This window comes from Parasteatoda tepidariorum, chromosome 8 (assembly GCF_982258835.1).
Source record: "Parasteatoda tepidariorum strain Cologne lab strain chromosome 8, Ptep-v5.0, whole genome shotgun sequence".
Lineage (NCBI taxonomy): Eukaryota > Metazoa > Arthropoda > Arachnida > Araneae > Theridiidae > Parasteatoda > Parasteatoda tepidariorum.
In genome coordinates this window covers 6910102-6924093 of record NC_141762.1, presented here as the reverse complement: position 1 = coordinate 6924093, position 13992 = coordinate 6910102, and the positions used below count along the sequence as shown (strand labels likewise).

The 13992-nt window shown below is 28.1% G+C and overlaps 1 protein-coding gene across 2 annotated transcripts in view; it reads left to right on the top strand.

Moving 5' to 3' along the window:
- Positions 1–13992, top strand: part of tapas (tudor domain-containing protein 7 tapas) — a 71975-nt gene that overhangs the window by 48992 nt on the left and 8991 nt on the right. For both annotated transcript variants that reach the window (XM_087149768.1, XM_087149769.1), the window contains exons 14-22: positions 959–1056; positions 1876–2035; positions 3221–3346; positions 4402–4524; positions 8257–8361; positions 9820–9933; positions 11609–11733; positions 12546–12689; positions 12773–12923. In XM_087149768.1, coding sequence (XP_087005894.1) covers positions 959–1056; positions 1876–2035; positions 3221–3346; positions 4402–4524; positions 8257–8361; positions 9820–9933; positions 11609–11733; positions 12546–12689; positions 12773–12923 — 1146 coding nt within the window. The remainder of the gene's footprint in view (positions 1–958; positions 1057–1875; positions 2036–3220; positions 3347–4401; positions 4525–8256; positions 8362–9819; positions 9934–11608; positions 11734–12545; positions 12690–12772; positions 12924–13992) is intronic.

Here is a 13992-nt window from a genome sequence, read left to right as displayed (position 1 = left end):
TGTAAAATATATATTGTGTTATGTCTTAACACGACATTTACAGTCAAGTTATAATTTAGTAAGAGAACCTAGTAAGTAATTGAGACTTGAGTAAAGAATGGCATTTTGGAACAACTTACATAAGAATTTTATAATTTGAATTGAATTAAGTCGAAATGTTTTTTTATTTTTTAAAATTTTTTTAATGTTTATTGTACTTTTATTTGTAAGTTTGGAAACCTGTTTCTGAAGTTTTGTTGCCACTCTAAGTTCAGCTTATTTTCCGAAACTGCTGTGGCATTTCCGTAAACTTGAACTATTTACATACTGAAACTTTTTTTAAATTACTACTATTCTCTTTGTTTTATTATTTTGTTTGAAAATAGTGTGCTAACCATTTTCCATTACCATTGTATTTCTTTAATCAGTTCATCATAACTGTAACTGAATGATGAATTTTTTACATAACTATTAAAAATTAATGTACTTATTTATAATGTAATTAGCTGCTTATTTCGTAACATATTACAATCGATGATAAAATTTATATTGAAGATAAGATAGAATCACTTAGTAATAGTAATTATTTGCAGGAAGTTGCATGCAGTTTTTAAATATATGCTGAGCAGGTTGATCAAAGTTGTTACAAAGATGGATGCCATATTATAACAACTATATTCTATATATATTCTATATATAACAACCATATATATTCTTCCTGGATTCTATATAAGCATTACTTAAATTTAATTTTGCTAACGTTTCTCGTCTTATTTTTCTTTCTTTCTCTCTCTTTCTAATTGTTTGTTTTAGTAGTTAAATTAGAGTTTTAAAGTAAAGTAAAGAATTTATTTAAAATTTTCCAAATTTTGTATGGTGTATTTTTCTTTTAAATTTAAATGCTTAATTTTTCATTATAGTGTAAAATGAATAAAGTTTAAAGTAGAAAATTGATACATTTGAAATATTTTTTTCCTAGGCAATACATTTAACCTTAGATGGCCTAGAAGATTACCCTTACAAACCAGATGATTTAGATTTTCTTCGTGAAAAGACTCTTGTGGCATTAGTTAAAAGGTAAGCTTAAAAAGTTCATTTATTATAATTGCGCACTTTGCAAATTTTTTTTTTTTAGTGATTTATAGGGAATCTACGATTAAAGATTATAATTTTAACAAATCAGTTTTGTTAATATTTAACTTAAAATCAGTATCTTATTTCCTGCTGAGTCAGCATTACTCTTTAAAATATGGAAACATACACGTGTAATTCGCTGTAATAGCACAGTAAAATTAGGTGGACTAAACTTTCAAACAAAAAGTCTGAATCATTTGGACTAAAGAAATGAGAGAAAGAACATTTTTGTATTGTTTTTGTTTTTACAAATACCTGGAAGTTAACCAGTCATAAAATTGTCAGTAACAGTTATCTGTCATTGAAATTCAGGATAAATAATTCTGACATCTATTACAATTATTCATTGTAAAAATTTCAGATTTTGTCAAAAATGTTCCCATCCTCATTTAATGATATTTTTTTACACGGAAAATCTAATATTTTGCATTACAAATAAAATAATCAAAGTTTTCTGATGAAAAATCGAATGGTATAGATAAAATATGGTCTCAATTATCATTGAAATTTATCTGGTATACTTGGAAAAGTCAGAGAAATTTTTTTTCCTGAAATTGATCTGGAACCCTTCTTAAAGTATTCTCTTCACAAATTAGTTTTAGGTCAAACACTTGAACCATGCAGATTGCAAGTGAGTGCTTGAAATCGGAAAGGAGCATCAGATTAAATGTTATTTTGCTGTTCCGTTTTTTATTTGTGGCTTTGTAATTTGTTGGTATAGCACCATATCATTACTAATAGAAATAAATGATTTTTATGTAGGTGGAGTACAACAGTCCTTCCCTATTTTCCTGATGATCCTGCTGTACATAAAATAATATACTCTGTGGTGTTGTATGATACACATACATCTGACGATGTGGATTTGAATGAAATTGTAAAAGAAAAGATGCTAGAGTCTCTTGTTGTGAAGCTTCCTAAGGTCAGTAAATTTTGTTGTGCTTCAACATTTCAAATAATTTGTAATGTATTTACAAATAATTTGTGCAAGTAATGTGGGCATATGATTTTTCTGGGAATATCGTGGAATTCCGCGTTTCTCAAGATCATTGGTTTTTGAACCTTTGTTAATCAAAACTTATAATCCATCAAAAATTTCATGGAATTCCTCAATTTAAAACTTAAATTTTTTGAGTTTCGTTAATTTCCAGTGACGAGGCGCTTATCTATAATATGTGATTTTTCTGCTAATGAACAGAAATCCAAAAGAAAGTTGGATTTTTTTTTGGCGGATTTTTAAATATTTGAAACCACATTGGAATCCTCTCATATCGCGATTCCTATTCACGTGCTTTAAATATCAAACATCGATTTTCATATTTACCTAGTTTAAGTTACACGTTGTGATTCTTCAGTGTTTAAAAATCATACATTGCGATTCCCATTCACACGATTTTAAAATCCAATATCATGATTTTAGAAATCCAGCATCTTAATTCATATTCACACAATTTTAAAAATCCCACATCGCGATTCTTGTAAGAACTAAGATTTTTATTAAATTAGTTACTATAAAGGTGTGATATTCATCATTGGTAAGTAATTTAATTATAAATCTTACTTAAAAAACTATTTTAAATATGAAACATGTATGGTATATAAATTGATATTTTAATATAGATGTTTTGCACATAAATTTTTAAGAGTTTTTCACTTTGTGTCATAATCACCCCAGGTTGATTTAAATATTTTTTTAAGAATTGATTTAAGATTTAAAATCTTTGAAAATGAGAATGGTAACATGTTTTATTGATTTTCATAATATTAAATTTATGGTAAAGTTATTACTTCCATATCTTCTTGTTGTGAAATCTTATATTTTTTTTATTTATTGATTTATTTATTTTTTTTCATTTTAAGGAAATTTTGAAAATAAGGAATTTTAATGTCTAATAAGGGGATTTTAATAACAGAGAAGTGACTTGAAGCGAATCGCTATATCCACAAAATTCAGACTAATTATAAGATTTGTGCTAGTGATCAAACTTATAATTTTAATCATTTAATTTAAATTGTTGATGTCCAGATTTTAAATTTTTTTTTTTTTTTTTTTTTTTGTCTATTACATTTGTGCAAAAATTTCATATTGAATTATGTTTTGTTACAGCTTTCCGTATCTTCCGGTGGTTATTATTTAAGTCACGTTGAAGATTCTGGTGAAATTTACTTGAGAAATATATCTGATGATAGCTGGCTGGAAGAACAACTTGAGAAGCTTTCGCCATCTTTCGAGGTGAGCTTTTATTTTAAGAAGGAAACAGAAAAAAAAAATTAATTATCCGAAATGTAGTCTTAAATAAAGCTATGATTTAAAAGTAACTAAAAAAAAAACCTACTGGGAGTGAGTGCCTTATAAGCAAATACAACTTAAGTAAGATTTAATAAAGCAATGTTTAATAAAATTTATCTTTAATTAATAAAACTTTAATCTTTAATTAATATAACTTTAATAATTAATCTTTAATTAATAAAACAATGTAACAAACAAATAAAAATTACCAAGTTTTTACTTAGTAATTTTTCATACCCTTTATTAAGATCTGAATTAATATATTAAGTTTTATCAATTCGTAACTATTACTGAAAGAAATAATACTAACCCATCTCTCGCAAGCTGTGGCCTGTTTATATTGGACATTAAACCATACTCTTTTTTTTTCTGCTTGTCTAAAAAGAAGTTTGTTTAAAAAGTAAATAAAATGCAAACTTTGGAGGAAAAAGGATTAAATATTTGTACTTAGTACTTTAAATATATAAAATGCTAAAAACTTCCACCATTAGAGTTGGTAGAATTATGATTATCTGAAACAAGCCCAGATTAAAGAATCACATGAATATGAGCAACTTTTGCAGGTCAAAAATTTGAATGTATCATTTATAAAAAGCTTTTAGTAATTTTAGCTTGTACATACAATGAATTAATTTACAATTAAGAATTTTTTGGGCTCCTGCTCCTATTTGTGCAAAAATTTCAAATGATCCTATGTTCTTTATGACAGTAATTTAATGGGGCATATCCTTATTGGATCAATTAGTATAAGGGGAAATTAATTAGTATAATATTCTATTATCACTTTTTTCTAAAATTACTTTGAATGTAAAATTATGTGCATTCAGATAGGTTTTGTTTTGAAGTTCTATATTGTAGTAGTTGTCAAGATTATGTAACTCAAAAGAAAGAAGAAACATAATGAAAAATATTAAATAACAGCTCTTCCATTAAAAGTTATGACTTTGCAATGCATTATTGTTTTATATAATAATAAGAGGAATTTCATGAATTTTCAGGAATCTCGTTCAAAAGCTGAAACAATACCCCATGACATGATCTTTGCTGCTAAATATGAAGATGGTTTATGGTATCGTGCTGTTCTTACACAAAATCCTAGTTCCTCAATAGAGGAAGACAAAGTAAGTAACAGAACCAAGATTCATTTGTCTTTTTTTTTATGAACCCCTTTTTAAAAAATTACAATTGCTGTACAGTATGGGACCCCTAATCCGGCATCCCGAAATCCAACAGGACCCGAAATTCGGCACTTAATCCGACCTAATTTTCTTTTTTAAGAAATTTTTATTGATTAGAGAAAAAAAAAATCAGTCATATTTTCTTTTTATTTCGATTTTTTTTTCCTCTTGAAGTAAGTAAGTACAGTAGAACTCCAATTATCCGAACTCCAACTATCCGAATCGCTTTCAGAATTCCTATGGAAATATGAAAAGATAAGTTTCTCTTTTTTTATTCTTTTTTTTATATGAATGAAATAAAATTTTAGTAAAGCCAAGGAAAGATTTATGCAGAGAAAGTTTACAAGATAGGACAAAGATTTGTGAAAAAGCTAAGATCTTAGCTGAAAAGCTGGGTTATTTATCTTTCAAAGCAAGTAACGGCTGGCTAAAGAATTTTAAGTCTAGGCACGGTATTCGTGAACTAGATTTAAGTGGTGAAAAGTTATCTGCAGACTCCCCAGCTTCTGACGAGTTTATTGAAAAATTTAAAGTTATAGCAGCCTCTTACGATTCCGACTTCTTATACAACGCTGATGAGACTGGTCTAATATGGAAAGCTTTACCCAAAACCACTTTAGCCTCTAAAAGAGAGTGCAGTGTCAAAGCCTCCTAGTGCTCCAGGGCATAAAGCTAGTAAAGACCGCGTTACTGTGCTTAACTGCCCGAACTCAACTGGGAGCCATAAAATACCCCTTCTGTTAATAGGGAAGTCAAAATGCCCAAGAGCATTTAAAAATATCAAAAAACTTCCCCTATTTTATAAAAACCAATAGAAAGCTTGGATGACTGCAGCACTGTTTACAGATTGGTACGATAAAATTTTCATTCCTAAAGTGAAAAAAAGCCAAATATCTGTTGGAAGTCCTGTGCTTTTGATTGTTGATAATACACCAACTCATCCCATAGAAGAATTGTTGAAATCCTTAGAAGAAATCCCTAAAAACATTTTTTCCCCTCATTTCCACTATACAAACAGTAGTTATTTAAAATAAGCATTTTTTTTAAAAAAAAAATCCAATTATCCGAATGGGGTCCGGTCCCGATTGATTTGGATAATTGGAGTTCTACTGCAACTATATTTTATCCTTTAAAAATAAAAACATGAAGAGAAAAATTAATAAATCTGTGTCAAACAAAACATCTATTCCTAAAGGAGTTGAAATTGAAAAGTAAAAGCATCTGCATTTCCAATGAACAAAATAAAGAAATGCAAGTTGGGAGAAACTGATCAATCAATCTTGACAATTGTGCAAGTGCTTTACTGGTTTGTCCCCACCTTTCCCTCTCCTGTTTGACCATAAATTAGCCACACCCTTATGGCATTGAAACTTCTTTCTCACTTGGTGTACAAAATGAATTCTATCCCTTTTGCTGCTTTTTTTTAAATTGGATTTATTTATCTTTTTATTAGTTATTAACTGTTACTTTTTTTGTTACTTGCTAACTTGTCTATTTTTATCGTTATTAGTTGTTTGCTTCTTTTTTGTAGTTATTAATTGTTAGTTTCTTAGCATTAATTGTTACTTTTTTTGTAGTTCCTTGTTAGTTTTTTTTTTATATTCCTTTTGTTTAGCGTGGTGGGCGTCTTTTGTTAAAACAAAAAGTTATGTAAACGAAAAAACGAGCACAATGATCTCGAAATTATTTCTTTTTCGGAGGATTCTGATTATTTCATCTTGAATTATTTCTTCTTGATTATATCATATAGATTATTATTTTAATTAATGAAATTTCTAAAGATGGGACAGTTTTAAATTCATCCCATCATAATCTACAATTGAAATTTAGCTAAATTTATTGGTTTTTCTGAAATTAACAGCGTAATTGAATTATCGTAATATATGGGCGCCATATTGGAATTTCCGGAAGAGATCCGAAATTCGGCAAATTCCGAAATACGGAATTTCGTCGGCCCCGTGAGTGCCGGATTTTGGGTCCTATAATGTATTAGCTTTATTATAGCTCCTAATTCTTCAAGATTTCTTCATTGTTTTTTCATATTTTAGAAAAATTTTTAGAACTAAGTAAAGATTTTAATAACAAAAACAAAGCAGAATAGATTTTTATTCAAGATTATTGTGTGTCTGTAAAGGTATAAGTATACGATGAAAGTAAATTTATAAAGTGCAGTAAGTTCCAGAATATCACCAATTCAATAAACGAGAAATCTCAAAAAAACAATAAAATTCAAACAACAAAACTTCAATTTTTTTTTAAGGGATACAAGGTGAATGGGCTATTAATAAGTTTTATTGATATAGCTATTCTAAAATCACCTTTTCTTTCTATCTTTTTTTTTACTTCATGATTTAGGTTTTTTTTTATTATTGTCTGGAAATTTTTTCAGTAAAAGGCTGTAATATTTATACCTGAGAATTTTGAGGTTTCAGTATAAGAAGAGATAATTAAGAAAGATTTTTTTTTGTGTTTCCCTCACATTTTTCTTCATTTTAGCCACTTTTTTTTATATTTATCTATTGTAAATAATTTGAATAATTTTTATTTCTAACTGTAATAGCTTTTTTCCTTTATATAGTTTTTAATAAGCGCTAATTGGGATATTTCTTTATTTTTGTGGGAGTATGGCATTTCTTCCTCAATAAAATAAGTAATATCGAATCTTGAAATAAGTTGAGATTTTACTGTACTGTTACATTAACCATTGGATTCAGGTTAAATTTCAGATGTCAGAGAGCAGGATGCTTTGTGGACAGCGTTGTGCACCGTCCACCTTTACTTCCCCAGACCCACATGGTTTAAAAATCACATGAACTTTATGAGCCCAGGCTTTTGTCCTTTTTATTTAGTGTATTCTGAATAAAAATCGTGATTTTAAAATGGTACTTATTAAAAATAATTGCAACACACTCTAATGGACAAAAATCAGATATTTTTAAGTAACAGTGAGCATGTACAGCTTCTCTATCTGTGATTCTATTAATAGCTCTACTAAATAATGAAATAAATCTCAGATTTTTTTTAGACAAAGAAAGATACTATTTTTTTACAATTATGGACTTAAATCTTCATTTAATTAAAAAAAAAAAAAGAAATCTGTAATTTTCATTATTTTTTTATTTATTTTGAGAAATTTTTATTTGGAAATTTAAAATGTCCATTTTTTGTTATTATAACTTAACCTATATGCATAACATAATTATAAAACACTACAAACTAATTTTAAAATAAATTCCATTCTATTTAATCAGTCAGAAGTGGGAAGTTTTGTGGTCTTAGTTTGAAGTTTTTTGTAACTAGTTTTATAAAAATGTTTTTAAATACTTTGTTTCTCTTTGTTAATTCTAAGAAAATCTTAAAAATTCCTGAATTGCAGGGGGATATTTCATATTTTATTTAAATCGAATGTTTGTGTCTTCTGCTTGATTTTTTTCCCCCACTACTATGGTAGTTATTATTGCACTTTTAATGGTTTATTTGGCAAATATATATTGTATTTGTTGATAATAACTTTAATCTTGTAAACTCTCTATTTAGAATTATATATATTACTGTTTTTATGATAAATTGAATCTTAATTTTTAATGGACTTTATTAATTTATTTGTGCTCTCTCTGATTTATTATGATAGTTACAAACTAGAAAATATTATTTTCAACTGTAACTTTATTTTAGGTTGAAGTCTATTTCATTGATTATGGAAACAAAAGTATTGTTTCTAGTGATGAAATTTGCAAACTGCAACCTTTCAGTGAATTTTTATCTATTGTTGGACCACAGGTATTTATTATATACTGTACTCAGTAATTTGTTTCCATATTGTATGTTGCATCTAATATATTTATTTTGTTTTGTCGTCATCGTCGCTGAAATCGGGTAAAGGCGAGATAAAACAAATATATCATTGTCAAATGTTTCAGCAGTTGCTTTTTTATTTGTTCGATCTTCTTTGCTTGTGCTGGGAGAAAGGAAAGTGCTGCTGACTGTTGTGAATTGCAGTTGTTTTAAACAGAATTATCATTAAAAGATTGTATGAAGAATTTGAAGAAGTGGAATAAAATAATTTGCTAAATGATTTTTCGAAGTAAACTATTTAATCTATGCTATATCATTGTAAACACTAACTAGTTGTAGTGCCATTTATGTTTATAAAATGAGAATAATTGTTAAAATGAAAAAACTAAGAAGTTTTACTCCTGGTACTATTGTCTCTGTCGTAATTTTTTAGTGGAAAACATTTGAATACTATTTTATTTTTGCAACAATTAGTTTTTTCAACAGTGTCGGACTTATTGAAAATTTAAATCTCAATTTAGCGTATGTTTTATTATTAAATTATATTTGTAATTATATCATTTATTTTTTAAAAACTGAATTATGAGTTTAAAGGAAGGAAAAAAAATATGCTGTAATTTTAACTGGCACTGATTTAGTAAAATGCAAGACAAAAGAATAAGAGCATATGGAAAAAAATATTGTATAATTAATGGGATACTTGGGTGCTCATCCGATCTGTCATTTCCATAAGCAATATCATTATGTTGGAGCCGAGATAAATGCTATCTTATCGGCGTGTGGAAAAGCACCCCCCCTCAACAAGTTCAATTGATACAACTCTTTCCTTTTACTGCTCTAATTTTGAAATTTTCTTACTTGTCAGAGAAGAAATAAATTTTCTGTTCATAGTAAAAGTAAATATTTTCCTAAGAGCAATGAAATCGAAATTCACCTATCACGTTAAACATTATAAGTACTTTAAAGCATTGTATCCATACACAATTTGGCTGGGAGTCGAAAATTAGTTCACATTAATGAAGTTCGACCGTGTACGTATATATATATGTAGATATATAGCGCAATAATGACAAAAAGGATTAAAAGAAAACAGAGAGAAACAAAAGAAATTAATAAGTTTTATTTACTGTGCCTAAGCTGCAAATATATGGAACTCATAAAATAAGTTTAAGATAATATAATAAAGATAAGATCTTTATTATATCATTCTCTATATTTTTAACTTATATACAGTTGTACCAATACCATTATTTTATGTATAGATATAAAATAGTTGCTTTAGTCGCCTTAAATATATATAAAAAGCTTAGCGAAAACCCGATATAACTGTACCTTATTGATTAGAATTACCTTAGTATAAATGCCTCATGTATATGTATGTGCAGTGTAACTAATAGTTTCTATAATTTAATAAAGTTAGCTGTGTTTTTATTATTTTTTCAGGCCATCAAATGTGAGTTGTATAGTGCTTTGCCATCACCAGATGCAGAATGGACATCTGAGGCAGTTTCTAAGCTAATGGAATTGGCTCCTATTTCTGAAGAACTTCTTATAAGAGTAAGACATAGTTTACTTTAGTTTAATCAATTTTGTTACATGGCTAAAAAAATTATGTGCCACAACTGCAAAATAAAAAAAAAATGTTACCCTAGTTTCAAGTGAGGCTAAAGTGTGTGTTTATGGTTCATAAGTTTATGTTATTTAGCAGACGGGAAATTCGCTAACGAGACAGGGCCTTGTTGTTTCAAACAAATATCCTCCGTGTGCATAAACAAATTTATTGCAATGATAATGCATTAGTTTCCTCAACAAGGAAAGTTATGAAAGTATTTCGGCAATATATTAAATACTATAGAATGCAAACATTTTTATTTTGAACATCACGACTTGCAATAATAAATGCATTGCAGATTTTACCCCATTTTAAATATTTTATTCATTTGTAACCTACTGTACAGTACGCCAAAAAATGGACTACTCTGAATAACTTTTGATCTAACGATCAGATTTTCACGTTCTAAGACTCAATCTTAATGATTCGAGGTTTGACCTCAAATATGCTAATTAATAAGACTATATATGCAGATGATATTTTAAGTTACGAAATCAGTCATAGAAGAGTACATTCTCTGAATAGACAACTTTTTTTTGACACATTCGGATTTTTGACTGCCAAAATATAGGAAGTAGCTGCAATCTGGGAATTATGGTCCTAATAATTTGGTCAGGAAAGCCCTCCAGAGTTTGGTCCCCTTAACGTTAAGTTTACTTTTTGCACATTTTGCTATATCTTGAGAACTTAAGCAAAAAAAAAAATTTTTTTTTTACGTATTTAAGGGTCAGAAATCTGAATCCGTCAAATAAGAGGTATTCAGATAAAGCATGTTTTTGTGCCTGACTTCATAACTTAAAATATCGTCTGCTCTTATTATTTAGCATATTTGAAGTCATCCTCTAGAGCCATTAAGATAGAATCCTAGATCAAGAAGTTCCAATCATTAGATCAAAAGTTATTCAGGGTAGTTCGTGTTTTTTTTCCCGCACTGTACATCCCAAAAAGAAAGACTAAAAATTGTAGTTTAAGGTAGGTTTTAAGAAAATTATGAATATCCGGTAAGATTTGGAAACTCAACTTAGATGAATGGAGGGGATGGAAAAATTCACATGAGTGTGAAAAGCCTAAAATTTAAAAAGAGAGACAAGGTTCAAAAATGGAACTAATGTTAAAAATAATGATTTTGAAGAAGGTTTAGAAATAAACACAGTTATTTGGGATTGGAAAGTATTTTCTTCAGGGAGTGATTTTTTTATACATAAATACTTTACTATTTCAATCGAGAATTTTAATGACATTTTAAATCTCCATTAACTATTCTCTATTTTCATTTAAGCATGAAAAGCGACTTTTTAGTACTGATTTTATTTTCCTCATAAACGTAATTCGTTGTTTTATTATTATACAGTCATATTGTAAGTGCAAGTTTCCTAGGAAATTTTCTCTAGTTTTCTAATACGCCATCAGAAAAAAATTTAAAAAAAAGTCATGTACTAAGAACAGGATTATTCTAGGGGAAAAAATGTGTCTCAAAATAAAGATTCATGTTCAGCGCCTCCAAAAAACATAAATAAATAAAAGCTACTGTCAATAATTTCAGTTAAATTCCTCTGTTACCTAGATTATTTCTCATATTATCTTGCTTTATTTAATTTACTATTATATTCATTTATTTAGGTTATAAATGAAGGTAGTGGGACTACTCTTCCTCAAGTTAACTTGTATAAACGTACTTACCAAAATGGCGATTCCTTCATTATATCCATCAATGAAAGTCTTGCAAACAAACCTGAATTATTCAAGTATGTATACTGTTTTGATTTAAAATTCATCTTTTGTTTTAGTTTTTGACATTTCCATGTAAATTGCTAAATAATCAATAAAATTCTTTTCCTCATCCCGAACTGAAATATCAAGCAGAGTTTTAATATTGTCAATAGTTTTTGAATTATTTTTATCAGATTTGAAAATATTTATTTTTGCTCCCAGATAGTAAAAGATTTTAGCTAAGGTCTTTTTTCTCCTGCTACTTAATCTTATGTCCGTAAATGAGCAAGAGGTCTCACTTTGTTTAAATTTTTAATTAGTTTTGGGGTAATTAAATAGCTTAGATTAATAGTTTTTATATGTAACAAAAATCTCGTTTCTCCGCAAAGACTGGAAATCCATTGTAGAATTATTTCTCTTCTAGTTAGATAAGATATATATGATTTTATAAAAAATAGTCCACATTTATTTATGTATTTTACTTTTTGAATTATATATTTTTTTTTATATTACTGTTCTTGCATTTTGCTTTAAAATATTCATAAAAGTATTTGATCCATTTTTGTGAATTAAAAATGTAGTAGTTTTTATATAAGTTGGACTAAAGCTGATCATTGGAGACTGTGATTGAAACATCCCTGAAAAATAATCTGAAAAACGCCATCAGCCAATGAATTCACAGATCTACTGGAACTGTGTTTTAAAATCTGTTTGCTTTGAGACTGAATTAACTTTAAGGAAAGCAGCGTTAGTACTGCATAGTAAAACTTTTCTCTAATTTGACTTTATTGTTAAATAAATTTTATAGTTAATTGATTTGTAACATTGCTTCAAATTTCTTTCATAGAACAAGTCTCCCTACGCCCAATTCATCAGCATTGGTTGAAAATATTATCCCACCACCAGTTCCTAGGTCTGCCAATTTATCCAGATCCACCTACTCAACCCGAAGCTCTTCTAGTCCAACTACACCTTCCAATTTAACGAATGAGTTAGTAGATTTCTTCTTCCTCACCTCATAATTTTCTTGTTATTTCTGTTGCTGTGTTAACCATTTATTTCATCATTTTAAAGCTTTAAATGGGTGATGACTCCTGATAATTTAAAAAGTCCTGATGCAGTTGATGCGCATAATCTGCAACCTCTCAAGCTTTCAGAAGTTCCAGACATAGGCCAAATATTTGATATCTTTGTTACCATGTCTGCAAATCCAGACATTTTTTACGTAAGTTATTTGATTTTTTTTATTATTATTTTTTAAGTGAAATTAGTTATTTTTGATTTTTAAAACATTTAAAAAAATTTTTACAGAGAAAAACAATCTTTATGAAAAAATTTTAGCCATAGGCCGCTCAAATATTAAATAAGCACCTAATGGCGATGAAGTTTGTGATTTGCTTATTTTTGCTGATCTGGGGGTATGAGCATTGCTTTCGTTGGATATTAAAACCCTCTTATTTTCCAAATTTTCTTAAAAAAAAAAAAAAATGCAGGACAACATAAGACTCCCATTTTCAAGACTTGCCAGACGTAAATGACAACCCTAGGCTACTAGATTAGCTTCCGGGTTTGTTAAAATACATCATCAAATGTATATTAATTGGATGCCAAAATATGCCATATAATTTCTCAATTATTCACTGCTTATTTGTCAGCTGGACTATAAAAAATATTTTCATAATTGAAATAATTAAATATTTTCATTCATATAATATAGTTGTGTGTAGATGAAAAAATCATCTTAATACTTTTTCTCCCTTGACTGATTAGGCTACTGTTTTTTATATGTAAGGCTACTGAAGCAACTATTTTCTGTTTCAGCAACTTTAATCAAGATCCTTTATTTAGTTTTAAACAGTAGTTTAGTTAAGCTGATAAATGGTAGTTTTTATTCTGTTTAAGAAAGTAAGAAAAGACTGATTGCTTTCAGCCAATTTGCAAATTGTCTCATATAAGAGAAACTTAAACTTCTACATTTGAAAGAATGAGGAAAATTTTCCAATTGTCACTTCACTTGTCACAATATGATCAATCTTAAATCTCGAAAAATTCTATTTTTAATTTTTCAAATGTAATTTCCATAATCTTCCTTAGTTTTAGTTTACTTTGGAAGTATAATGTATGAAAAATAACCATTTAAAGCACAATAGTTGATACTAATAAAGCAATGATAATAATAAATGGGGCACAAAGTTTATCAAACTTTATATTGTATGAAAATGGATATATAGTTAAAACTTATTCATATAGAATTTCATGTAGAAGCTAGTAAAGCAAACACAATTATGTGTCTG